Source organism: Oryctolagus cuniculus, chromosome 20, assembly GCF_051225735.1.
Source record: "Oryctolagus cuniculus isolate XC-2025 breed Fujian yellow rabbit chromosome 20, ASM5122573v1, whole genome shotgun sequence".
NCBI lineage: Eukaryota > Metazoa > Chordata > Mammalia > Lagomorpha > Leporidae > Oryctolagus > Oryctolagus cuniculus.
The window spans coordinates 19562540-19588931 of NC_142886.1; the positions used below are offsets into that span (position 1 = coordinate 19562540).

A 26392-nucleotide genomic window follows, 5' to 3' on the forward strand; every position below is an offset into this window, starting at 1 on the left:
CAAGTAGCTGGGCCTCTGCCAGCCGTTTCTGGCTCCTGGCTTTAGTCCTCTGGCTGTTCTGGGCATGTGTGGAGTGAACTAGCAGATGGGAGCTCGCTCGCTCTGTCTGTGTCTCTCTGCTTCTCAAAATAATTTTTTTTAAAAAAAGGAGAAACTTACTTTGACGCAAACATTTTGAAATCCATGCATGGTTTTCTCCTAATACACATTTTACTGTGAACTTCATCAAGACTCCTCATATGCATGAATTTCAAATCTTTTTGCACCAAAATAAATGATTCTTTTAATTCCATTCCACGAACACTTGAAGCGTCCTCGTATAATTGAGAAAAAGAAAAACTGTGTCTGCATGAAAACTTGTCCACCCACATTCAGAGCAACACTGTTCCAAAAAACCAAAAGGTGGAACCACCCAGCTGCTTATCAGCTGACGGACAGATAACCGAAATGTGGCGTATCCATCCGTGGCCCTGTGTGGCAGTGTGACTGAACCTTGAAGGCCCTGTGCAAAATGCAAGCCAGTCACAGAAGGCCACGTATTACATGAGATGCTCCGAGTACGCAAGTCTGTGGGAGTCAGAAGTCCTTCGGTTTCTTAATGGAGAGGTGAAAGTGTTCCCCACCTGATGGTGTGAGGGTGTCACAGCCTTGCGAACATGCTGAAGTCTACCCGACTGCTCTCTTGCAACAGGGTGAGCCGAGTGGCATGTATATGGGATCTTAGCTCAAAAAAACCTATGAAGGGCCGGCGCCGCGGCTCACTAGGCTAATCCTCCGCCTTGCGGCGCCGGCACACCGGGTTCTAGTCCCGGTCGGGGCGCCGGGTTCTGTCCCGGTTGCCCCTCTTCCAGGCCAGCTCTCTGCTGTGGCCAGGGAGTGCAGGGGAGGATGGCCCAAGTGCTTGGGCCCTGCACCCCATGGGAGACCAGAAGTACCTGGCTCCTGCCATCGGATCAGCGCGGTGCGCCGGCCGCGGCGGCCATTGGAGGGTGAACCAACGGCAAAGGAAGACCTTTTTCTCTGTCTCTCTCTCTCTCTCACTGTCCACTCTGCCTGTCAAAAAAAAAAAAAAAAAAAAAACTATGAAGAAGATGAGCCCCTACCCCGTCCACGGAGCCCTGCACTCCTCTCCCTGTGATCTCCCTCGTCAGCCACCCCCCACCCCGGAACTGCTGTTACCCTGGGACACTGAACGGAGGGGTAGACGTGGGTGCAGGTACAGACAAGAGGATCTGGAGGTGACAGCAAAACAGAGAAGAAGACAGATGAGGCTCGGGTCCGTGTCCTCCCACAGAGGGAGCAAGCAGACAGGGCTGATGAAGGTGATTAATGTTTGCACTTGAAGTATGACATCATCCACCACCACCGTCACCACCCCAAGAGCCCTCAGTGAAATCCACCTGACTCACCCACGTTTTGGGTTGGATTTGTGTTGTGGGAGGTGCTGGAAGCAATGGCAAGTCTGACCTTGAAGTGAGTGTGGCCTGGGAAAGAAACATCCAGCGTTGTGGGGTCCTCAGGGTCCCTGTCTTTTTTTTTTTTTTTTTTTTTCGACAGATAGAGTCAGACAGAGAGAGATAGAAAGATCCCCCCTCCACTGGTTCACTCCCCAAATGGCCACCACGGCTGAACTATGCCAATCCGAAGCCAGGAGCCAGGTGCCTCCCCCTGGTCTCCCATGCGGGTGCAGGCACCCAAGCACTTGGGCCATCCTCTACCACCCTCCTGGGTCACAGCAGAGAGCTGGAATGGAACAGGAGCAACCAGGACCAGAACCCGGTGCCCATATGGGATGCCGGCGCTGCAGGCAGAGGACTAACCAAGTGAGCCACGGCGCCCGCCCCCAGAGTCCCTGTCTTTGAGCTGCTAGCAGTCCCATCGGAAAGACTCAATCCTGGGCCAGCACTGTGGCATAGTAGGCTGAGCCTTCACCTGCAGCACCGGCATCCCATAAGGGCACCGGTTCAAATCCTGGCTGCTCCTCTTCTGATCCAGCTCTCTGCTTATGGCCTGGGAAAGCAGTGGAAGATGGTCCAAGGCCTTGGGTCCCTGCATCTGCATGGGAGACCCGGAGGAACCTCCTGGCTTCTGGCTTCAGATTGGCCTAGCTCTGGCCATTGCAGCCATTTGGGGAGTAAACCTTTCTCTCTGTCTCTACCCCTCTCTCTGTAACTCTGCCTCTCAAATAAATAAATTTTAAAAGAAAGAAAGAAAAGAAAGACTCAACCCCAACATGTACAGAGGTAAATGGCAGTAAGCAAATCAGCGACTCCCACCAGCCACGGAAGGGCCACCTCGGGCAGCAATGAGTCAGCATCCCAGGAACTGTCTAGACTGTGAGTGTGAGAACAGCTTAAAAGAGGAAGAAACCCTTCAGCGTGCAGCGTTCAGGGAAGGCTTTGTCCGAGGAGGCAGAATCCCAGCAGGGCTCAAAATGATGAGGCCAGGAGAGGACTATGCCCACGGGACGTGTGGGTGTGGTGATGCAGCCCAGCACCCGGGGCCTGCCAGGGCTCTGGGTGGTCCTGAGCACATGTTGCAGGGAGGTTTGTGCTGGGGCCCCCATCTCAGCCAGATCTTCTCCCCATAGCAGCAGCTGGGCCTGGTCTCACTGCATCTCACATCTCTCCTAGGACCACACCCGTGTGGTGAGCCCCATCATCGACGTCATCAGCCTGGACAATTTCGCCTACCTCGCGGCATCTGCTGACCTTCGTGGAGGTGGGTCCTGCTCCCATAGCGGTGCCCTTCCCCATGGTGTCAGAGAGGCTCATTCCACCACCCCCACCCCCATCCTTATTCCCAAAGAGAAAATGAGGAGGGGTCATTTGGAGCCCTAGGGTTAAGGACAAAGAGCCCAGAGCTGGCAGCTGCAAGAGTCAAACTAGTGTCTCATCTCTCCTGCCCCCAAAATGTTGGCTTCCCAAGGCGATCCTGGGTGCAGGCCATAAGGTGACAGCTGTCTTGGGCGTGTGGCTTTGCATGAGCTCCGAACAGCCACACCCCAGAGGAGGGCAAAAGTGGCTCTTGGCCAGTTTGGCTCTTGGGCTCCGGATATGTGGCTCGTCTTAAAGAGCGACCAGCTGGAGATGAGATTGGCTGTAAAGATAAGAACACACGTTAGGTTTCCAAGCCTTAGGGTGAAAGAATAGAAACTATCTCATTAGTAACTGTTTATGTTGACTACGTGCGGAAATGACAATATTTTGAATATACGAGGGTGTTTCAAAAAGTTTGTGGAAAATTAGAATTAAAAGATAAGTTTAGTTTGATAAAAAAAAATCAAAACCCATGCCTCATTTTTTCATAATTCACATTTTTCATGAATGCTTTAAAGACCTCTCATCTGTGAAGATTTCAATTTTTTTGGCACCAAAATAAACTTATCTTTGAATTCCATTTTTCATGAACATCTTGAAGTACCCTCGTATTCCATTAAAATACTTTATTCAAATTAGTCTCATATGTTATTTTTTGGCTATGACTACGAGATCATTTTAAATTACATTGTGACTCACATTTGTGGCTTGTATTGTGTCTCCCTTGGACCGAAGGCTCGAGATGCCGAAGCTGTGCTCTTTACCACAGTGGACAATAGCCACATTTGACTGCTTAAATTAATTAAAATGAAACAGAATTGGAAATTCAATTCTTTTGTTGTACCAGCTGCATTTCAAGAGCTTCATGCGGTCAGAGGCTGCCATTCTGGATCGTGCAGATAGAACATTCTCCCGATAGAGGACTGCTCCTGATACAGGACTGCTCCCGGCCCGGGAACTCTGGCTGGGAGCCAGCTGGCTGTAGCATTCCCTGTCTGGGGCCGGGACTCCCAGGAAATGGACCCAGCCTTCAGTTCCCTCCTGGCATCAGGTGGGAGCCAGGCACTTCCCCTTTGGACAAGCACCTCTGGCCTGTGTGCTTGCTGCTGTCTCTGCCTGGAATTCTCTTGCCCCAGATACGTGCGCGGGACCTTCCTGCCGGGCAGGTGCCCACTCCATGCCCTCTTGCTACAGGAGGGTGGGCTCCCGCCTTTGTGTTCTTCTCTAGCGCTTTTAACCCTGGAAAGACATAGTGTCCACTCCCCTGTCCTTGTTGGCTCAGTCTCACCCAGTGGGTTGTAGACTCCCTGAGGGCAGGGCCTGGCCTTATTCTGCAGACAGCAGCTTAGTCCCCTGAGCCACCCGGCTGGCTCCAGCCTGTGGCCCTGGCCTTATTCTGAACAAGGGGACCGGCCACATGCAGAGCCCAGGGCCCTCTGCGAGCTGGATTCTGCCCGAGGGAGGCCCCGAGGGAGGTCCACAGCCTCCGGGGGGCTCTGCCCTGAGCCCCACCCTCGCCTTGCTCTGGCCCTAGGATTTGACTGGAGCCTGCACTTCAAATGGGAGCAGATCCCCCTGGAGCAGAAGATAACCCGCACAGACCCGACCAGGCCCATCAGGTCAGGCTGCTGCGGGCCCTGGGGAGACCCCTCCTGCCCGGGGCAGGGGCCTGGGAGGCCAGGTCAGTGCACGGTTGCAGTGCTCGTGGTTTGGGGGCCCTTGGAGCCCTGCCCGCAGGGACAGAGAGGACAGAGGCCTTGGGACGGTTGTGCCTCAGTGACCCTGCAAGCAGGTGTGTGAGGACCAAGGGCCTCGGCTCCCGGCTCCCGCGGCTCACGTGTCACCTCTTCTCCTTGCTCCCAGGACGCCGGTCATAGCTGGAGGAATCTTTGTCATTGACAAGGCCTGGTTTAACCACCTGGGAAAGTATGATGCCCAGATGGACATCTGGGGCGGAGAGAATTTTGGTGAGTTGGGAAATAGCAACAGGAGCCACAACAGGGACTATAATCAAAGTCACCCCTAGGTGCCTCCCGTGCCTGTGGCCCTGGCCTAAGGGGTCTACACATAATGAAGTCATTTAATCCTCAGGCCCTCTGAGATACATACTATAATCTCTACCTTATTGATTAAAACAAAACTCGGAGGCACAGAGAGGATAAGCCCTTTGTCCAGAGCCACACAGTCAGCTAACAGAGAGGTTTGGGGGTTTGGGAGAGCAGGGGGCCACATGGCTAGTTGCCTGGGGTGTAACACACAGGTCACAGCTTAACCAGAGGGCAGCTCTCCTACCAGAGAGGCCAGGAGGTGGGCAGTGGAGGGTGACGATGAGCCAGACGGCCGGCAGTGGAGGGTGACGATGAGCCAGACGGCCAGAGTGCAAGCCCTGCACGCGTGAAGCTTCTCGGAGGCCGAGTCTCTGCAGGAGGTCGCTGAGGGTGGGGACGTGATGCGTGAGGATGCACAGCACCGAGCTGGCGGCCACTGTCCTGCAGCGTGAGGCCGTCGGAGCGCTCCAGGCCCAGGAGCAGGGAGCTGCTGCCGCCACTTCCTGGAGCAGCAGTGGAGGAGACAGATGCGGGCGAGCGAGCGACGCTCAGTAGGGGCTGGACTTGCTGCCCCACACTCTTGCTTCTCAGTGAGGGCCACGGAGCACCGTGCAGTGGTCACAGTGGATCCAAGCCCAGGCTCCAGGCTGTAGATGTGTGGGCTGGGAGTCCTTGGGTAAAGAGATTTTTTTTTTAAAAGAAGACATTAATCTTCCATCTACTGGTTCACTCCCCAAGTGCCTGCAATAGCAGGGCTAGGCCAGACTGAACCCAGAATCCAGGAATTCCATAGAGGTCTCCCACATCGGTATCAGGGACCCAAGGACTTGAGCCATCATCTGCGGCCTCCCACAGTGCACATTAGCAGGAAGCTGCAACTGGAGGTGGAGCCTGGACTCAAACCCAGGCAACCCAGATTCAGGATGCGGGCATCCCAAGTGGTATCTTAACCACTGTTCCAAATGCCCACCCCGGAGACAGCTTTTGGGATCTGAGGTCCTCATTTGCAAACAGGAAGTGAAGGCCCTTCTTTCCCAGGGTTGCTGGTGAGACTGAGTTCTCTCGGGCAAGGGCCTGGTAGGACACAGATGGTCCTCCGATGTGGGTTGTGTTGTTGTTGTTTTTTTTTTTTTAAGGATGCATTTACCCAGAGTGAGCAAGATATGGGGCGCTACTGGGGACAGTGTGCTACTGGGGGTGGGTTGTGCCCACCCCAGGTCTGAAAGACATGGAGGGAGCACCTCTGGCTGTGGTCTTGGGGCCCGGGCTGCCAGCCAGGCTCCAGGAGGAGGGAGTCGGGGGAAACAGCTGCCCTCACCCTCGCGCCTCTCTCCGGCTGGCAGCTGCCGACACAGAGCAGGGTGCGGAGCCACCCAGGGGTCTGCAGGAACTTGCAGGTGCATGTGTGCCTGAGCAGGACGGGGGCCCAGCTCTGCCCTTGCACCAGACCCAGCCTTTCCCCACTGCCTCCTTTCTAGCTGGGCCGGATTTCTCAGACCATCACCCATTGGACAGGCAGGAAAACCGAGGTGGGTGCTGCCTTCCACATCTCAGTCGGGAAATTCGCCATCTCTCCCGGCTGCAGGCAGCAGCATTACAGGAGCCAGAAAACAACAGTGGGGCTCGGGACAGCCCTGACCCCAACTCCAAACCAACCCGAGTGGCGACGGGTGGGGTTGTGGGGGGGTGCGGGGGCCCTCCCTTCCTAACTCACTCCTGGAATCCATCGCAGGCAGGCATTTGGACAAGCAAATGCCAAACGTCCTGGGGCAGCGACCCTTCTGTCCTGACCCCCTCCCATGGGTCTGGGGCCCTGGTGACCTCCTTTGTGTCCTGGGCCTGAGCGAGCTTCGGCAGCCCCGGCTCCGGGAAAGCCTTGGGAAGCTGGGAAGTCTCCCGGCTCCCCAAGGTTTTGCTTTTTCCTTTCTTTCTTCCTCTGGCTGGGGACCGATGGAGAAACAAGTGAATGATCAAATAGCTCACTTCAAACTGCGCCTGAGGCCAGGGCTCCACCTGCGGGAACTTGAAAGGGGACCAGTGGAGTGGTTCTGGCCGGGGTTTTGTTTCTTAGAAAAAATTCAAAGAAAGGTCCAGGCTGGCTGGGGCGCTGTTGCACCAAGGGAGCCGCGGGACGCCTGTCTGGGGGGTGCGGGCCTTTCTTTCCTTCCTTGGTTGAAGGAAGGCAGACGCCCACACCGAGTCGAGATGTGTTCTGTGTCCCCAGGGACACCAGACTCAGCAGCCCAGAGGCCGCCCTAAGTGGATTCAAGCGAGGGATCCTTTTTAAACACAGCGGGGCACAGGCGTGTAGCCTGGTAGGTTAGGACACGTCGGGGTGCCTGGGTTTGAACCCCAGCTCCGGCCCCTTATTGCAGCTTCCTGCTAATGCAGCCCTGGTGATGACTCCAGTAACTGGGTTCCTGCCGCCCGACGTGGGAGACCTGCACTGAGCTCCCAGCTTCAACCCAACCCAATGTGGGCCACAGCCACTGTGGGCATCTGGGGGAGTGAACTAGCAGGTGGCAGCTCTCCCCCCGCCCCACTTACTCTCTTCCTACCAGCCACCCTATCTGATCTCTGCCTCTCAAATAAATCATAAAAGTTCAAAACAAAACCCATAGCTGGATCACATTCCTCCTCTGCTCAAAACCTGCTCCCTTGTCACTCAGAGCAAACCCCAAGTCCTTTCCGCCACTACCAAACCTGTTATCAGCCCTGCCCTCCAAAACCACAGCCTGCGAGCCCCGCCCTCATCTCCCACTCCTCTCCTCCTGCCTCACTGCGCTCCCGTGGCCCGGCTTCCTCTTTGCCCTGGAACTTGCCGCCATTACTCAGTAGGAATCCACTGCCCTCCCTGCCCCTCTGCCTGGGGTGCGCGTCCCCTGGGAGCCAGGTGTCTCACTCCCTCCTCTGCTTCAGGGCCTAGCTCAGTGAGACCCTCCCTAATCAGCCTAATTAATTAAAAATGGGACACACACACACACGCACAGCCCCCTGCCCTGCTTAATTAATGAGCATAGCTCACTCATTTGCTTGTGACTTCTATTTTTTTTTCTTACTTTACTGAGTTCCTGCCTCCTCCCCCCTGCCACTACAGTATAAGGGAGTCCAAGACAGCTTCTGACCATATAATAGATGCTCAATGAAAGTTTGTGGCATGAGCTAGAGGATCTGATTAGAACAGCACAGGACCAATTGGGAGCTTTGTTTTGTAATTCCACAACTGGGAGAGGCCAGCCCCTGCTGTTGCTGCCACTGGGGAAGTGACCCAGCGGATGGAAGATCCCACTCTCTGTCTCTCCCTCCCTCTCTCTGTCGCTCTGCCTTTCAAATAAGTAAAATATTTTTTAAAAATACCGGAAGTAGGTTACTTTGCAAAGAAAAAGAGGTTTGTTGGGGCTCACAGTTCTGGAGGTACAAGGTCTTCCTCCTGGCGAAGTCCGAGGCAGCACAGAGCCTCCTGGGGCAGGAGACAGGGAGTGGTGTGTCCACCTCTCTGTGGTCTCTCCTTACTTAGAAAGCGAGCAGCATCCAGGCACGGGGGATCCAGGTAACGACCTAAACCCATCTTCATCGGGGGCCCCGCCAGTTTCTGCCCTCTTAGCACCGTTAACACAGACTTGGGGAACTACACTCCTGCATGACTTTCCAGGGCCAAATCTTATGCAAACTGCAACATGGAGTGCGCGTGTCTCCGTGGGCGTGCAGGCACGTGCGCGCATGCGCCAGGCCAGGGGGGCGTGAACTGTCAGCAACACGGGCACCAAGCTTCATCGGGCCCGGGAACTGACACCCCAGCCTTCCCCGCCGCGAGACACCACGGAGAGGAGGCCCAGCCCCTCCCCACCGTCATTCAGCGGACCTCGGCCTGCAGCCCCTCGCCCGCTGACCCCTGCCGTCTCCCGCAGAGCTCTCCTTCAGGGTGTGGATGTGCGGCGGGAGCTTGGAGATCGTCCCGTGCAGCCGCGTGGGCCACGTCTTCAGGAAGCGGCACCCCTACAACTTCCCCGAGGGCAACGCCCTGACCTACATCAGGTGAGTCGCAGCGGACGTGCCCTGGGCTCGGATTGGGACGCCTTGGCCCTGGACGCTGGCCCTCCCAGTTGCTCAGCCGTGACTTTGGGCAGTCACACACATGCACACCCATCTCGTGTATCGGGCCTCGGTTTCCCCAGTCCCCCCCTCCCAGATCTGACATTCTGGGATTGCAGGACCTCCAGGAAGTTTCCACCAGGTATCCCTTGCCTTGGCTCCCTTGGACCAAGATCCTGATAACCAAGCGACTCCCTCCCTGGCTGCTCCAGGTCTCAGCTCCGTGTGCTCTTCTCTATGAAAACTTCGTCCATCTGCCGCATTACAATCCGCCTCTCTTCTGGCCCCTACCCTGCTTACTTTCTGTCTGCTGCACTTTTCACTCACTGACTTGTGCTGCCCACCACTCACTGAGGCCCGCTTGCTGGTCACGGATGCCTGACTCGATCCATTGTCTCTGCAGCCAAGTCCCCAGCCACAGGGTGCACCTGCTGTTGGCCTGGAAAGCCACTCATGACCCGTCTTCCTCCTGCGCAGCCCTCTTGGCTCTACAGGAGTGGCTACTGTTGAAAGGTAGCCGCTCTGCACGTCCATAGCTGCGGCTTCCATGCACAGAGACAGACACACACGGCCACCGGCCCATGCTGGTGTTTATGGAAAGGGGGCCATGCTGTGCTTGTTCCTGACGCCTGTGTTTTGGCCACGCTGCACGGAGTGGAGCAGAGGCGTCTGTCCATGTGACGCACCCAGGCTGAGCTTGCAAGCTTGCACCCTTTCCCAAAGCGGCCTCACACTCCATCACATGGAGGTGCTTTGTTCTCCATGTTCGTGTGCGTGGCCTTGCTATGCCGGGGAGGTTTTGCGCGTCTGTAGAATGGATTCCTTAGAGAGTGTCCGAGTCTGTGGTGGACACTGACAGATGTTCCTCGCTCCCTGGAGACTACGCTAATTTATATCACCCCAATCGGCATGCGTTTGCACACGCTCCTGAGAGCCTTCTTGCCCTTGGCTACATGGCCTCATTTTTTCACAAACTGCAACTGCATACTTATTTTTTTTAAGATTTATTTATTTACTTGAAAGTCAGAGTTACACAGAGAGATAAGGAGAGGCAGAGAGATAAAGAGGTCTTCCATCCGCTGGTTCGCTCCCCAGTTGGCCGCAATGGCTGGAGTTGCAGCGATCCGAAGCCAGGAGCCAGGAGCTTTTTCCTGGTCTCCCACGCGGGTGCAGGGGCCCAAGCGCTTGGACCATCTTCTACTGCTTTCCCAGGCCAGAGCAGAGAGCTGGATCGGAAGTGGAGCAGCTGGAACTCGAATTGGTGCCCATATGGGGTGCCGGCACTGCAGGTGGCAGCCTTACCCCCTATGCCACAGCACCAGCCCCACAAACTGCAAACTTTTAACTGACCAAAAGGATGGCAGCGTTCATCTTGACCCTGACCCCACCCTGCTGTCTCTCTGGCGACCTTGTTTTGCTCTTCTGTTCTTCTAGGAACACCAAGCGCACCGCAGAGGTGTGGATGGACGAGTACAAGCAGTATTACTACGAGGCCCGGCCCTCCGCCATCGGGAAGGCCTTCGGCAGGTGGGACCCCACCCCACGCCCTCAGTTTCCCTCCGTCCACGTTGGCACAGCCATAGCAAACTACCTTCACAGTTTCCCTAGGGAGAGAGCTCTCCCTGGGCTGGGAGGCCACGCAGAGACAAGGCCCTGTCCAGAGGTGCCCGCAGCCTCCCGGGGGGAGAGTCGATTGTGACTGAGCTGCCCTGCACAGCTGCCGGCAGCACAGGGACATCTGTAGCAGGACCTTGGGAGGGGCTGTCTGTAGAAGAAGTCTGGGCTTTTCTCTCTACTCCTGTTCACTGCTGTGATCTGCTTGCCTATTTTCCTGCCGGCTGTGACGACTACAGTCTCGCTAAGCATTTTTCAGAGGCAGATGGGTTGTGAAATCCATTTAGTGTGGGTCGTGACCAGCATTGAGAGAGAGAGAGAACACTATGGGTTAGATTAGCACTGAACAGAATGGAAAATTAGCGTTGATTACAGTGAGAGGTAAACATTGTATGATGAAACTGTGATTTCAGTTGTGTGTGTGTGTGTGTGTGTCCTACCTACATGGTGCATACCGGATCACAGTGGAGGATATAGGAACAGTCTTCAAAAAGTTCATGGAAAATGTGCGTTATGGAAAAGCCATGTGTGGGTTTTGAAATTTGCTTTGTACCCAAATAAGCTTACCTTTTTTTTTTTTTAACAAAAAGATTTCTTTCTGTATCTAAAAGGCAGAGTTACAGAGAGGCAGAGGCAGAGAGAAAGAGAGAGAGGTCTTACATCCACTGGTTCACTCCCTAAATGGCTGCAATGGCTGGAGCTGTGCTGATCCTAAGCCAGGAGCCAGGAGCTTCTTCCAGGTCTCCTACATGGGTGCAGGGGCCCAAGCACTTGGGTCATCTTCTACTGCTTTCCCAGGCCATAGCAGAGAGCTGGATTGGAAGTGGAGCAGCCAGGACTTGTACCAGCACCCATATGGGATGCTGGCATCGCAGGCAGCAGCTTTACCTGCTACACCACAGCGCTGGTTCTGGAAGCTTATCTTTTAATTCCGTTTTTTTCCATGCACTTTTTGAAGCCCCCTCACTTTCATCTCCTACTTAAATTCTGGTCTCCCTCATGCAGATTTGTCACCGTCTCTATAAGAAAATATGCCACGAAACAGTTCACTGGGAGCTAACATGTGCTCAGTCCTTCACGTCCTCTTAGATTCGTCCGATTCTTAGAAGTCTTCTGGGGTGGGTGGACTGCTATGGAAGACACGGAGGCTGGGCTGGGTGGCCACAGGGGCATCGGCCAGGGGCTGCTGTGGCAGGTGTAGGCATGGAAGGTGAGCGCGGGGCTGGTGTCCCACGGACACATCAGCTGGCACGGTCGTGGCCACGCTCCCAGAGGAGATGTAAATGTGGCTCTTCTTGCTCCGGCCTCGCTCGGAGCGTGGAGTTCAGGAGAGGGAAACACCTGTTGGAATCGGCTCTGCTCTCTGCAAAGCTCAGCACCAGCTTAGGGTGCGCCGAGGTCTCGGGGGAGGAGGGGGCAGGAAGCCGGCTAAAGCCTGGTCCCCCGAGAGCTGGGCTTGTCCTGAAAGGTGGGCTTGGGGCAAGAGCCCAGAGGATGACTCGGGCAGGAGGCCAGGGCAGGACGGCGGAGGCTGTGGTGGCTCCTGGCCTTTGTTCCCCAGAGGAAAATGGGAAGAGGGACTGAGACTACGGGCCCTGTGGGGGTGGGGGTGGCTCTGCCCATCCCAGGGGCTTCCACCCACACCGCCGGCCACCAAGCCTGTCTCCTTCAGTGTGGCCACACGGATCGAGCAGAGGAAAAAGATGAACTGCAAGTCCTTCCGCTGGTACTTGGAGAACGTCTACCCCGAGCTCACGTGAGTGCCTGGGGAGGGGTGGGGAGGGGCTGGCGGCTTGAGGACCCCCGCCCCAGTAACAGGCTCTCTCTAGCCCCTGGTGTTTATCTTCATGGGAAGGTGCTGGGAGGCCCGAATGGCTGTTTCCAGGAGCTATCAGGTGCGTTGGGAACCAACATTGTTATGGACCAGATTTAGACCCAGAAAGGGACATCACGGCCTTCCATGGTGCGTGGTGCATGCTTCCTGGGTAGCACAGACCACAGAGACGTCCGTGCTCCTTGAGCCCGCCCCTCGCTTCTGGGAGTTCATCCTAAGGGAATAAAGTGGCCAGAGCAAAACATGCGTGGCTGACCAGGGCCCACAGCCTTGTCTGCTGCTGTGGGAAAATGAGAAACAGCTAACAAGCAGGGCCTGGGTTCAGGGACTCCCCATCCATCGACTTAAGCAGGTTGTGCTTTGTCCGTATCATAGCCCTGAGGACTGTGAGAGCACACAAGCGAATGAGGACAAAGAGAGGGCCGGTGGCACATGCACACTGCTGCCACTGCTTCTTTTTTTTTTTTTTTTTTTTTTTTTTTTGACAGGCAGAGTGGACAATGAGAGAGAGAGACAGAGAGAAAGGTCTTCCTTTGCCGTTGGTTCACCCTCCAATGGCCGCCGCAGCCGGCGCGCTGCGGCCGGCGCACCGCACCCATCCGATGGCAGGAGCCAGGAGCCAGGTGCTTTTCCTGGTCTCCCATGGGGTGCAGGGCCCAAGCACCTGGGCCATCCTCCACTGCACTCCCTGGCCACAGCAGAGGGCTGGCCTGGAAGAGGGGCAACCGGGACAGAATCCGGCGCCCCGACCGGGACTAGAACCCGGTGTGCCGGCGCCGCTAGGCGGAGGATTAGCCTAGTGAGCCGCGGCGCCGGCCCGCCACTGCTTCTTTATTTGATAGGCAGAGTGGCAGGGAGAGAGGGAAAGAGACAGAGTGAGATCTTGCATCTGCTGGTCCACTCCCCAAATAGCTATAAGTGCTGGAGCTGGGCCAGGCCGAAGCCAGGAGCCACGAGCTTCCTCCAGGTCTCACACGTAGGTGCAGGGGCCCACGCACTTGGGTCATCATCCGCGGCTTTCCCAGGCACATTAGCAGGGAGCTGGATTGGAAGTGGAGCAGCCGGGACTCAGTGGGCAGACATATGGGATACAAGTGTCGCAGGCTGAAGCTACTATGCCGCAATGCTGGCTTCCAGTTGCAGCTCCGTGTGAACATTCTTGGGTTCCAGAGAGGACTGTAGGGAGTCAGCTGGGTGGCTGGGGTGAGCCCACGGTGGTGCCCCTGTCCCTGTCTCCTTTTCTAAGCCCTGCTCTTTGTCCTGGGTACATCCCTGTGGTTTGTTTCCTCGCTAACCTCCAGTCGTATCTCAGGTGTGCCCTTCTCAGGGACGCTGGCCTGGAACACGGGGCATCAGCAGCAGTGCCTTCCTCCCCTGCCTTCCCGGCTTGCTTTGCTCTGTAGCTCCAGTCCCCGACCGGCATGGGAGAAAGGCAGTAGAAACGTGTAATGACAAGGTCTAAGTTTTTTTGGTGCAAAAAATGTTGAAATCCATGCATACGAGGGGTCTTCAAAAAAGTCACAGAAAATATGCAGTAAGGAAAAACCATCCATGAATTTAAACATATTTTTGCACCAGAATAAACTTATGTTTTCTTCTAATAAACTACTTATTCACTTATTTGAGAGACAGAGAATTAGAGCCCCTTGCCCCTGGCTCATTCCTCAAATGCACCCAGTGGCCTTTGGTTGGGGCCAAAGCTGGCAACCAGGAACTCCGTCCAGGTCTCCCACGTGGGTGGCAGGGACCCAACCGCTTGAGCCATCACTGCTGCCCTCCAGGGTCTGCATTGGCAGCGCATTGGAGTCACCAGCCAGAGCCGAGAGTTGAGCCCAGATGTGGGATGCAGATGCCATAACTTCTAGGCTACATGCCCACCCCAACGTGATCTTGTAATTCCATTTTCCGTGAACTTTTTGGACCTGCCTGCCTCATATCTGGCCAATTAATTTTGGTGTCATCTCCCCACACGCGCCCATGAGTGGCGTGGGGACAGAGGCTTTTCTCTGTTTTGTTCGCTGCTTTATCTGCAGCAGGTGGAACAGTGCCCAGCACAGAACAGGCACTGGGTAAACACTGTGAGTGGCGTGCGCAGGATGGCTCAGTGATGTCTGAAGTGAGCATTGTCCCTCGATAGCCCTCACCTTGGGGGGCAGGACTAGCCCACTGCTGCCAGCTTTCCCCCAAGGGCCCTGCCGTGGCTTTCTGGAATGTTCCACCCCTCAAATCCTTGAAGAAAGCAAATCTTTGTCTTTTGAGAGCAGGCTTAATTTTTGGTAAGCAGCCCATGTAAGTTGTAGCCAAGTCCAGTGAATAAGCAGATGATTAACCCAGATAATATAATCCCCAGTCCTGAAGGCAGGCTGACTCTAAGGTAACAAGTCCAAACTGACTCCAGGAGACATTGCCAAGAAATTCCAGAACAATCTGAGAACAGCAGCATCCTTGGAAGAAAGTTGACAGCCTGGCTGGCCATGGCTCCCCGGAAAAGAGCTGTGAAAGGAGGAACATTAATGTAGAAGACGGTGCTAAATGGACAACTTCCTGAAGGGACCGCTTTGCAGGGGACAGTGCTCGCTCACCAGTGTCATCTCGGAGATGCTGAGGGAAGAAGAGCGGTCACGTCTCTGCTTCCCGTCAGAGTTCTTAGAGCGTTCGTGTGGAGCGCGGTGACCCCAGGAGCAGGAGCCCAGAAGCCTGTGGAGGCAGGGCTGGGAACGTGTCCTTCCTCTCCACGCCTTGTTCTCTGAAACGTGCCCCAAGGTAGCACCCCCTGGGAACCAAGAGGAAGAAGGGTTGTATCAGAAACCTGGACCAGGGCAGGTGTTGGGCACAGCAGTTAAGACCCCACTTGGGACACCCGCATCCCGGATCCGAGCGCTGGATTGGAGTCCTGGCTCCCTGCTTACGTGCATCCTGGGTGGCAGCAGGTGATGGCTCAAGTCACTGGGTCCCTGCCGCCGCGTGCTCCCATCGGAGAGACCTGGCTGGGGATCTGGGCTCTCGGCTTTGGCCTGGCTCAGTCCTGGCTATTGTGAGCATGTGGGGGATAAACCAGCAGTTGGAAGATTCTCTCTCCCTCTCTCCCCCTCTCCTTCTTCCTCTTTCTCTCCCTCTCTCTCTCTCTTCTTCAAATACATAACAGTTTTGAAAAGGCGAGGAAAGAAACCTGGATGGATCACAAGATAGAGGAGTGGAGGGAACCAGTTACGTTAAATGAGGAGCATTTGAGTCATCTTCTGTTTGTTCTGTCGCTTTGCGTACGCTGGGAACTCCAGACCTCATTCCTCCCCGGTTACTCAGCCCCAGTCCCGAGCTTAGGGACCAGGAGTGGATCGAGATGTGGGTTGGAGAGAAGATCCAAGGGCCAGGTGGTACCAGCTTCCCTCCAGAGGGGGTCCTGAGAGTTGTGTACACTTACAGAGGTGCAGTGGGAGGCGGGCCTGCAGCCCTACCCTCTTATCCAGGACTCAGCTCTGCAGCAGGCCCAAGCAACTGCTAATTCACTTCGGTTGTTAGGAGGACCAGCAAGAACAACTGTGCAGGCTGTGCACTGCACAAACCCAGCCCGTTTGTGAAGATGCTAATCATAAGAGGACATGGTACATTTATGATAATATTTCCAAACAGATGGCAGGAAAGTCTTCTAACAAATCAGTGTATTAGGACAATTTTATTTTTTATTTAAAAGCTTCTTTATTTGAAAGGCAGAATTTCTGAGAAGGGAGTGAAACAGAGAGAGATCTTCCATCTGCTGGTTCACTCCCCAAATTGGCCACAATGGCCTGGGCTGGGCCAGGCCAAAGCCAGAAGCCTAGACCTCTATGGTCTCCCCACACGGATGGCAGGGGACCAAGAACTCAGGCCATCTTCTGCTGCTTTCCCAGGTGCATTAGTAGAGAGCTGGATCAGAAGTGGAGCAGCCAGGACTTGAACCAGCGCCCATGTGGGATGCCAGTGTGGCAGGCAGGGGCCCAACCCACTGCACCACAGCGCCGGCCCCAAGGACAATTTTCTAACAAATGGAAGTGGAGTGTCTTGAGAAATGTTGCCTATTACTATTTCTACAAAGGCATCTGAAAGTCCACGGGCAGCCCCACTTCGAGGGGCCCCCCAGAAAGGGAAGCAGGTGCAGACTGGGGGAATCCAACAAACAGGTGGGGGGGGGGCGGTAGGAGCTGGAGAAAGTGACAGTGACGGCCACCCAGCTGCCCCAGGGCGGCTGCCGCAGAGACGCCGCAGGAGCCGCACCTGGCCTTGTCCTTGCTGCCCTTCCCAAGGTCACCCCATGAACATCGCTGGGCAGGCCTTCAGTGCCCGTGGCCATCGCCTCGCTTCTGCTTGCACAGCTCCCTAAGGCCGAGGGCCCCCTGGCTGCGTTCTTCTGGACATAGGTCTCACGGAAGCCTCAGCAGGCGTCGCGTCCTCCTTAGAGAGCGAGAATGTGACCTGTTGCTGCTGTGTGAGGCACCCAGGGTGTGGCTATCGTCCCCGGCACCCCGCACCCCGTCCCCGGCACCCCTGCACCCCGTCCCTGGCACCCCTGCACCTCACAAACTCCAGTTCTTTGAGTGATGTGAGGTGGGAGCAGGCATTACGAAGTCGTGGGGACTGTGGGAAACTGGGACACAGAAGCCCCATCCACAGGGGGCAGCAGCCATCAGGACAGCGGATGGGTGCCATGCTGGGGTGCAAGTTCCGGGTGGTCTGATCTTTTTTCAAGAGAAGTCAGATTAACATTTTTCTTCACATTTCGTGATTCTGCCAACTGATACAAAGCAGCAGTGACCCCACCATGCCAGTTGGCACCAAAGGTGTCAGGGACCTTGGTTGGGCCAGAGTCAGACCTCCGCTCTGGAGCCGTGCACCTGTATCCCAGTGAGCCATGCACCCGCACCCCAGGGAGCTGTGCACCCACACCCCAGGGAGCTGTGCACCCGTACTCCAGGGGGCCTGTGCAACTGCACCCCAGGGGGCTGTGCACCCGCACCCCAGGGGGCTGTGCACCCACACCCCAGGGGCCTGTGCACCTGCACCCCAGGGGGCTGTGCACCCACACCCCAGGGGGCTGTGCACCCACACCCCAGAGGCCTGTGCACCTGCACCCTAGGGGTCTGTGCACCCACACCCCAGGGGCCTGTGCACCTGCACCGGGGGGGGCTGTGCACCTGTACCCGAGGAAGCTGTGCACCCACACCCTAGGGAGCTGTGCACCCACACAGGGGTCCAGAGGAGGCACACCTGCTGCCGGTGGGTGGCGAGAGAGTGGTGCACCCCACCAGGGCTCTGTGAGTGAGTCAGCTCCCGGCCTCTGTGGGCTTCCAGGCAGCCTGAGGAAGGAAGGCCCAGCTCGGAGCAGAGGGAGGCTGCAGGGCCCCCACATCAAGGAATGCCAGAAATGTTACAGCGCACCGTGCCCCTGCCACCAGACAGAACAGGGTCCCGGGGGGCAGCGATTAGGCACAGGGTCAGACTAGCCCCTGCTGGCTGCCTGTCCCTCCCACCCCACCCGTGGCTCCATAATTCAAGAACATAGATAACCGTCTGTAGGAGCACAAGCCTGCATGAACTCAGCCACCGGCTTGGATTTTTTTTTTCCTTTTAAGTTATTTATTTATTTATTTATTTATTTATTTGAAAGGCAGAGTGACAGAGCAAGGGTGAGAGAGAGAGAGAGAGGGAGAGCTCTTCCATTTGCTGGTTACTCCCCAGATGCCCACAAGAGGCAGGGCTGGGCCAGACCGAAGCCAGGAAGCAGGAACTCCATCTGGGTCTCCCACGTGGGTGGCAGGGATCCAAGTACTTGAGTCATCACCCACTGCTTCCCTGGGTGCCCATGAGCAGGCACCAGGGTAGGAAGTGGAGCAGCCAGGGCTGGACCCGGTGCCCAGAGGGAATGCTGGCATTGCAGGGCGGCAGCGTAACCCACTGCACCGCAGCACGGGGCCTCTTCCTTAGTCACTTTCGATGACTGCAGGGTTTTCCATCTCAGGGAAGAATGAGAATTTATTTAGCTGCGCCCCTGGTGTTGCAGGTGTAGGAATTTCCAATGTTTTCATTAAAACCAACCACTCTGAGATGAGTCTCTTTTAACACATTTGTAATTATTTCCATAGGATGAACTCCTAGAGGTGGTGTTGTTAGGTCAAAAGTGTGCGCATTTTTAAGGGCTATGATACATAAAGCTGTCGCTCCCCGTCTTCGTGGAGGAACGACACAGGACCCTGCACTGTTCTTTTGTCTGCTCGGCCCTCCCCGGGTTGGCTGCCATCCCTTCCACCTCCGTGGAAGGGCGGTTCCCCCTGGCCACTTTCCCCACTTCCGCAGGGGAGCGGCACACCGCTGGCCGGCTCTCTCGGGGGCTGCACAGGTGTTCCTTCAGATAGATGTTCCCCTTAGATGTTCCCCTTAGATGTTCCTGGTGCATGCCGTCTCTCTCCTCCTTTATAGTCCTCCTCCGCCAATCCCAACTCGGCTGCCCACACGCCGAGTACGCTGCTCTCCTCCAATCAGGAGCAGGATCAGCTCCTGGAGGTCATCACTCAAGTTGGCAAGAGGCAGCTGTGTAGAAGCTGTTTCTCCCTTCTCAGCGCCATATTGTGGGAGAGCAGATGCATAGAATAAGTCTTAATTCCAGTAACTTAGTCTAGTCCGAGTTGCTCCCCACAAAAGCCACCCTGCCTGCCCCCATAAAGTTTTGGGCTAACTTCTGTTCTTGCCGACAGGCCGTGAGAAGATCCAATCCCATAGCTACTACCAACACCGGGCATTGTATTTAAAAAATATGTGTGTGTGTACACACCAGGGGCCTTCAAATGTTTGTGGGAAATGGAGTTAAAAGATAAATGTATTTGGTGCAACAACTTGGGAAATTCTTGCATAGTTTTTTCCTGAGATGCATTTTTCATAAACGTGCATGTGCATGGATTTCAACTTTTTGCACCAAAATAAACTCACCTTCTAACTCTGTTCTGCACGAACTTTTTGAAGGACCCATGCACATGGCACACAGTGGCGCCTCCCCCCAGGGTCCCACTGTTTAGTCACTGGTGAAGCTGAACACATTTTCATTTGTGTCTTTTAAATTTGCCTCTTTAAAATATCCGCCTTCTTGTCATTTTGAAAATGACTTTCAGGCTGTATTTAGGCCCCGGCTCAAGCTTCCCCTTTCTGCGCGGAGAGGCCCTCTCTGTCCCCAGGGTCTATGTCAGGCCTCACCTCCAGGGCCGGCCCTGGAGCTTCCAGAAGAACCCATGGAGGACCAAGGCCCAGTCTCCCCCCGGGGGCTGCTCCCATCCCCTGCCCATCTCCGACTCCCCTCCCTTGCTGCCAGGCCCGCCCCCTCCTGCAGAGACCTTGGTGGCTAAGCCGGGGGTGGGGGCAGAGTCCAGCCTGACCACCGTCTCTCCTCTCAGTGTCCCCGTGAAGGAGGTGCTCCCAGGCATCATTAAACAAGGGGTCAATTGCTTAGAATCCCAGGGCCAGAACACAGCCGGTGACTTCCTGCTCGGAATGGGGATCTGCAGGGGGTCTGCCAAGAGCCCCCCTCCAGCCCAGGTAAGCAGCTTAGGGCTTGGGGTCAGACCTGGGAGTGGCAGAGGAGCCGGGGGGCACCGGGCGGGAGTGGGGTGAAGGGCTTCCCTCTGCACACCCTGTCCTCAGCCTGTACCTTGTGCCTTGCTCAAGGGCCCCACACTCTGCTCCTGCCACGGGAGTGCCGCCTTTCCAGCCCTCGGTGCACCCACCTCCCCTTGCCGTCTTCTTGCAGAGGAAGACATCGAACCCAACGGTGTCCCGGTCTCTTCTAGGACACAGCTGGGGGCAGCAGACGTCCTGGACTCCTTGGTGCTACATAGGCGTGTTAAGGGCCCCACAGCAGAACTACAGCAGGGGCCAGGCGCTCAGCCTGGCACTTGAGCCACCAATTAGGACTCCCATGTCCCACACTGGAGTGCCTGACTCCAGCTTCCTGCTAATGCAAACCCTGGAAGGGAGCAGTGACGGCTTGAGTATTGGGGTTCCTGCCTGCTATGTGGGAGACCTGGCTTGCATTCTCAGCTCACCACTTTGGTGGCCCCTATTTGGGTTGTGAACCAACAGGTGAGGGAGTGTTTCCTCTCTACCCATCTATCTGTCTCTTGAAGGAAGGAAAGAAGGAAGGGAGGAAGGGAGGAAGGGAAGAAGGAAGGAAGGAAGGAAGGAAGGAAGGAAGGGAGGAAGGGAGGGAGGGAGGAAGAAATCCACACGACCTAGAGGAGACGATGAAGGCTCAGAGCTCCCAGCTCCCTGGCTGCCCTGGTGCCGTGTCTTGTCAGCCTCCCTCACCCCCTAGCATCCCTTGGTACATCCTTGAATGCCCTCTGGCTGGCTGGCTGTAGCTAAGCCACCCCACCCTAATATTTCTCATGAAAAGTTTCAAACATACAAAAAAATGGAAAGAATTATACATTGAATATCCATACACTCACCCCTAGCATCTACGATTATTGGTGGAAAATTCTACAAAAAAATGTACAGTGTACCAAGGTACTTCAAAAAGCTCACCAAAAAAAATGGAATGACAAGATTTATTTTGGTGCCAACAGGTTTTGAAACCTCTGCATAGTGTTTGCATCACACACATTTCTTATGTACGTGTTGAAGATCTCCTCCTATGCATGGATTTCAAAATTTTTTGTACTGAAACAGACCTATTTTTTAATGCCATTGTCACAGACTTTTGGAGTATCCTTGTATTTGCTTTTTTCACTTTTCTATGCCTGTATCCACTTAGTACTGTACTTTTTATGACCTAGAATATTTACTGTATTTTATTTATCTAAAAGACAGAGAGTGAGAGAGACAAGGAGAGATCTGCCTCCTGCTGGTTCACGTCTCAAATACTGGTGATAGTCAGGAGCAACCCAGGATGAAACCCGGAGCCCAGACCTCCACTAGAGTTTCCTACATGGATCCCAAAGGGGTCCACCCACTTGGGCCGTTACCTGCTCCTTCCCAGGGTGAGCGCTGACAGCAAGCTGGAATCGGGAGTGGCTCCAGGGCTCAAGGACCCCAGTATGGGATGCGGACCTACAGAGGAGCCCCTTCACCATGGAGCGGAGTACTAGCCTGGCGCTTTGCGTTTTCACTTGCTCTCTCCTCCCCCTGTCTGCAGGCCTGGCTGTTCACTGACCACCTCATCCAGCAGCAGGGGAAGTGCCTGGCTGCCACCTCCACCTTAATGTCCTCGCCTGGATCCCCGGTCACACTGCAGGTGTGCAACCCCAGAGAAGGCAAGCAGGTAAGTGGCCCCGTGCCAGGGTCGTGTGCGGGCACGGGCGGATGGAGACCTGTAGGCTCAAATAAATAAACCTTCTAAAGAGAGGCTCCTGGGGCCCGAGTCAGCATCAGGCCCCGCCCTTGTGTTACTCACAAGGAGACGTATTTGATGTCTGTCCTGCCTGTCTGTGAGCTCTGTGAAGGCAGGGACTACAAGGGGACTTCAGAAAGTTCCGGGGAAGTGGAATTAAAAGATGAGCTTATTGTAGGGGCCGCCACTGTGGCAAAACAGGTTGAGTCACTTCTTGCAAAAAACCTTGGCATCCCATGTTGCAGTCCTGATTTGCATCCCAAACACCTGGGAAGGCAGCAAAATATGGCCCAAGTGCTTGGGCCCCTGCCATCCACATCGGAGACCCAGATGGAGTTCCTGACTCCTGGCTTTAGCCTGGCTCAATCCTGGCCGTTGTGGTCATTTGGGGAGTGAACCAACAGATAGAAAATCTCCCGGTCTCCCCTTTTCTCTCTCTGTCACTCAGCCTTTGAACTATAATAAAATAATTGTTTTTCTAAAGATGTATTTATTTGTTTGAAAGACAGAGTTACAGAGAAAGAGAGAGAGAGAGAGAGATCTTCCATCTGTTGGTATACTGCCCAAATGGCCGCAATGGCTAGAGCTGGGCCAATCTGAAACCAGGAGCCAGGAGCTTCTTCCAGTTCTCACACATGGGTTCAGGGGCCCAAGGACTTGGGTCATCCTCTGTGGCTTTCCCAGGCACATTAGCAGGGAGCTGAATCAGAAGTGGAGCAGCTGGGACCTGAACTGGCACCCATATGGAATGCCAGCTCCGCAGGTTGTGGCTTTACCTGCTACACCACAGCACCGGCTCCAAATAAGTGCTTTTTTAGAAGGTAAATTTTTACCTGCTAATGTGCCTGGGAGAGCAGTGGAAGATAGTCTAAGTCCTTGGGTGCCTGCACCCACGTGGGAGACCCAGAGGAAGCTCCTGACTTCTGGCTTCAGATCAGCCCAGGTCCTCCAGCCTTGGCCATTTGGGGAGTGGACCAGCTGATGAAAGATTCTCTCTCTCTCTCTCTCTCTCTCTGCCTCTACCTCAGCCTCTGCCCCTCTGTAACTCTGCCTTTCAAATAGATAAAATAAATCTTTTTTTTTTTTAAAAAAAGGGTAAGTTTATTTTGCAGCCAAAAATTTTTGAAATCCGTACAGAATATGTAATTTACATGAACTTTTTGAAGATCACTCATAAGCATGGATTTCAGAAACTTTTGCTCCAAAATAAACTTACCTTTTAATTCCTGAGCCCCAGACACCATCATTTCCAAGCTGGCAGCATCACGTGGGCACTGCCTTTTCCATTTGTCCAGCACCGTCACTCATGCTGCCCCTGTTAATCCTGGGAGACGCATCAGGCCAACCGTCAAGGGAGAAACGCCGCCCCGAGAGACACAGTCACTTGCTCTGGGCACACAGCAGCCGGTGACAGAGCAGAACTGGAAGCTGGATTTCCTGCTTCCGTGGGCTGGCTCCTGTGCTCTCCCTTTCTGCCTGGGAGGGAGCAGGAGCCCACGGCCAGAGGCTGCCCACTGCTCTCGGTGGTCCTCCCTGTGCCCGCGCTGGCCAGCAGGAGGTCAGTGCAGGGGTCGGGTGGCTGCCTGGTTCTCTGATCAGCCTGCAGGGTTTGCCTCCTGCCCCTTCTCTGTGTGCCTGGACCCGCTGTCTCTTTAGGGTTGACTGGCAGTTTGCTATTCCATTCTGGAAAGCAACCAGCTCCCCTCCCTCCAGCCTGTGTGTGTGTGTGTGAGAGAGAGAGAGAGAGAGAGAGAGAGCACTTTGTGTGCTGTGGCCTGCTTGCTGGGCATTCCTGGGGCTTCTGGAGCACTTTCTGATTGTGGGGGTGCAGCCTGCCCTCCCACTCCGAAGCTGCCTGTCCGCTGCCCTGCAGTGGGGCTGTGCCCGGGTCTTCCCTTCAGCTCGAACCCCGCCCACTCATTGAGGAGGCCAGAGCAGGAAGTGTCGCCCAGGGCAGCCTCTGCTCAGATGCTTCTCTGGGGCTGATGCATCCGTTTGCCCCTGTGAGCTGCCCCTGCTTGTGGGGCTCCTGGGAATCTCCCTGGAGCCATTCCCTCTGTTCCTGCAAACCTCGCCTGGCCCCCAGCAGGGAGCTCCAGTACTGGTGCCCCTCCATGCCCAGGGGTCAGGACGAACAGCCTCCACAGGCAGCAGGCCTCTGGAATCTGCACCTGCCGTCTGGGTCCCCAGTCATCCCTGCTTCAGAGGCAGTTCTGAGAGGCTCCTGTGTGTTAGACCAGCTCCCAGCCCAGGCGTTCCCTGCACCTGTCTGAGCCCCAGGCTCTCCACTGCTAAACCAGGAGGCTCCCTCCCTGCCTGCCCTGAAGGGAATCTGCCAGGGCCATGGCTGTGGGGGTGGGGGAGTGCTGGGACCTGATAGTGTGTCTCTGGCCAGGCCCAGAACTGTGCACAGGAGAACCAGAGAGGCCCTGATGGTGCTGGTAGCAAGTGAGAACCCTGCAACCCGGGGAACCCATCCCAGTGGTTGGGCCATTCATTCATTCATTTTTTTTTAAATTTATTTATTTATTTGAAAGAGTTACAGAGAGAGGTAGAGACAGAGAGAGAGGTCTTCCATCCGCCGGTATACTCTCCAGATGACCGCAATGGCCGGAGCTGAGCTGATCCGGAGCCAGGAGCTCCCTCTGGGTCTCCTACGCAGGTGCAGGGACCCAAGGACTTGGGCCATCTTCCACTGCTTTCCCAGGCTATCGCAGAGAGCTGGATCAGAAGAGGAGCAGCCAGGACTCAAACCGGTGCCCATATGGGATGCCAGCGCTTCAGGCCAGGGCTTTAACCCGCTGCGCCACAGCACCACTCCCTGCCCACCCCATTTATTTATTTATCATAAAACAAAGCCGCATTGGGTGACTACCTTGTGCTAGGGCATGTGCAGATCATGTTGACCACAAGGATGAAAGAAAGGCGTGGACTTGACCCCTAGGGAACTTAAGTCTGGTGGGGGAGAAAGGGAAAGGAGGCAGCCACCACTCTGCTGGGGGCTGGGTGCAGAGGTAGCACGGCCCGGGCTGTGCAGCCCAGAGCAGACGCACCCTGTGACACCGCTGTCTCAGCCAGGGGGTGGTCTCACCTCCCCTGCTGGGCATTGCTGGAGGTTTGGCCAGGAAAATGTCAGGACCTAGAAGGGCACAAAGCAACAGCACAAGCCCTGTCCCACCTACTACCCCTGACTTAACGTTCTCTGCTGGGGCCACACAGGCCCAGAGGCGCTGCTTCTCAGCCCTGCTTTCCCAAGGGGAGCCCTGGCCCTGGCCCGGAGCCGGGTGGCTCATCCCACCTCCACAGTGACTCCAAATGAGCACGTGGACCCCCACCTCCCAGGGCCCTCTGGGCTCCACCCACACTGTCACGAGCACTCCCACCTGCTATGGTGGATGAGGTGGACAGAAGAAGGGGAGAGATGGTTGCGTAGGAGGGAAAGCAGAAAGGAACTAAAAATAGACCTGTCTTGCCAAGGCTTGAAACCTGGGTCTCCTCAGTGTTCCAAACTCGTCACTCTCCATTCAGGCACTTCCAGAATGTTCTCCAAGAACAGCTGTTCTCCCCCTTGTCAGACCTGGGGGACGGCAGGCAGCAGCAGGTGCAGGAACTGACCTGGGAGCCTCTCTGTGACTCTGCCTGTGGTCAGGGAACGCCAGCCTCCCCGCCGCCCTGCCAGACGCGTCGTCTCTACAGAGAGGGTGGCCAGTCCCCTCTGCAGGGTACAGGCACCCGCCTCACAGCTACAGGCCAGGGCAGAGGCTTAGAGCTCCACAGGGAGTTCTCATCTGTGGGAGTAGGAGATTCACGCAGACCAGGACTCGCAGGGAGCTGGTGAGGAGCCCTCCAAGGGGGAAGTGAGGAGCAGGCAGGGGCAATGGCAAACTGGAGAATGAGTGTCCCCCCTCCCCCAAAGCAGAGATGGAGTCCTCAGCCACTGTCAGCTGAGGTCCCGTGGGAAGTGGGGCCCAGCGGTGGGCATCTGGCAGAGCGGTTAAACTGCTGCTTGCAACGCCCACTCCCATCAGAGTTGCAGGTGTGAATCCCAGCTCCAGCTCCTGACTCCAGCTTCCTGCTGGTGAGCACCTAGGAGGCAGCAGGGGGTGGCTCAAGTGCTTGGGTCCCTGCCACCCACATGGGAGACCCAGATGGAGTTCCTGGCTCCTGACTTCTGCCTGGCCCAGCCCTAGCCTTTGGAGGCATTTGGGCAATGTACCAGTGAATGAATGATGGGTGTTCTCTCTCCCTCTCTCCCTCTCTTTCCCTCCCTCTGCCTCCCTCCCTCCCCCTGTCTCAAATAAATAAAAATGTAAAAAGAAAAAAACATGGCGCCTAATGTCTACATAAAAGCTAGAAATGCAGATTTTTATGAGCCAACTAAGCCAAATTTTAGATCAACATTGTGCAGGCCAAAGAAAATTCTTTTCTGGGTTGGCTCCAGCCCCGGGCCTCTGCGTGGCCGTCTAAGGGCTGGACCGTAACTTCCTGCCAATCTGCACAAGCAAGAGCCCCAGTGGGGAGGGCCTGGCTTACAGCCTGGGAGCAGGGCAGCCTTTTGTTTTGGGGGTCGTGCTGTCTGTTTTAAATGAGGAGGAATGTCCTAGGTACATGCGGCACTTCCATGCATACAAGGCCT

General features: G+C 55.5%; 1 protein-coding gene across 2 annotated transcripts in view; it reads left to right on the forward strand.

Moving 5' to 3' along the window:
• GALNT16 (polypeptide N-acetylgalactosaminyltransferase 16) overlaps positions 1 to 26392 on the forward strand; it is a 100677-nt gene that overhangs the window by 71790 nt on the left and 2495 nt on the right. For both annotated transcript variants that reach the window (XM_089322176.1, XM_051826331.3), the window contains 8 exons: positions 2634 to 2721; positions 4354 to 4438; positions 4683 to 4786; positions 8776 to 8902; positions 10394 to 10486; positions 12246 to 12329; positions 19823 to 19964; positions 21562 to 21687. In XM_089322176.1, the coding sequence (XP_089178302.1) occupies positions 2634 to 2721; positions 4354 to 4438; positions 4683 to 4786; positions 8776 to 8902; positions 10394 to 10486; positions 12246 to 12329; positions 19823 to 19964; positions 21562 to 21687 (849 nt within the window). The remainder of the gene's footprint in view (positions 1 to 2633; positions 2722 to 4353; positions 4439 to 4682; positions 4787 to 8775; positions 8903 to 10393; positions 10487 to 12245; positions 12330 to 19822; positions 19965 to 21561; positions 21688 to 26392) is intronic.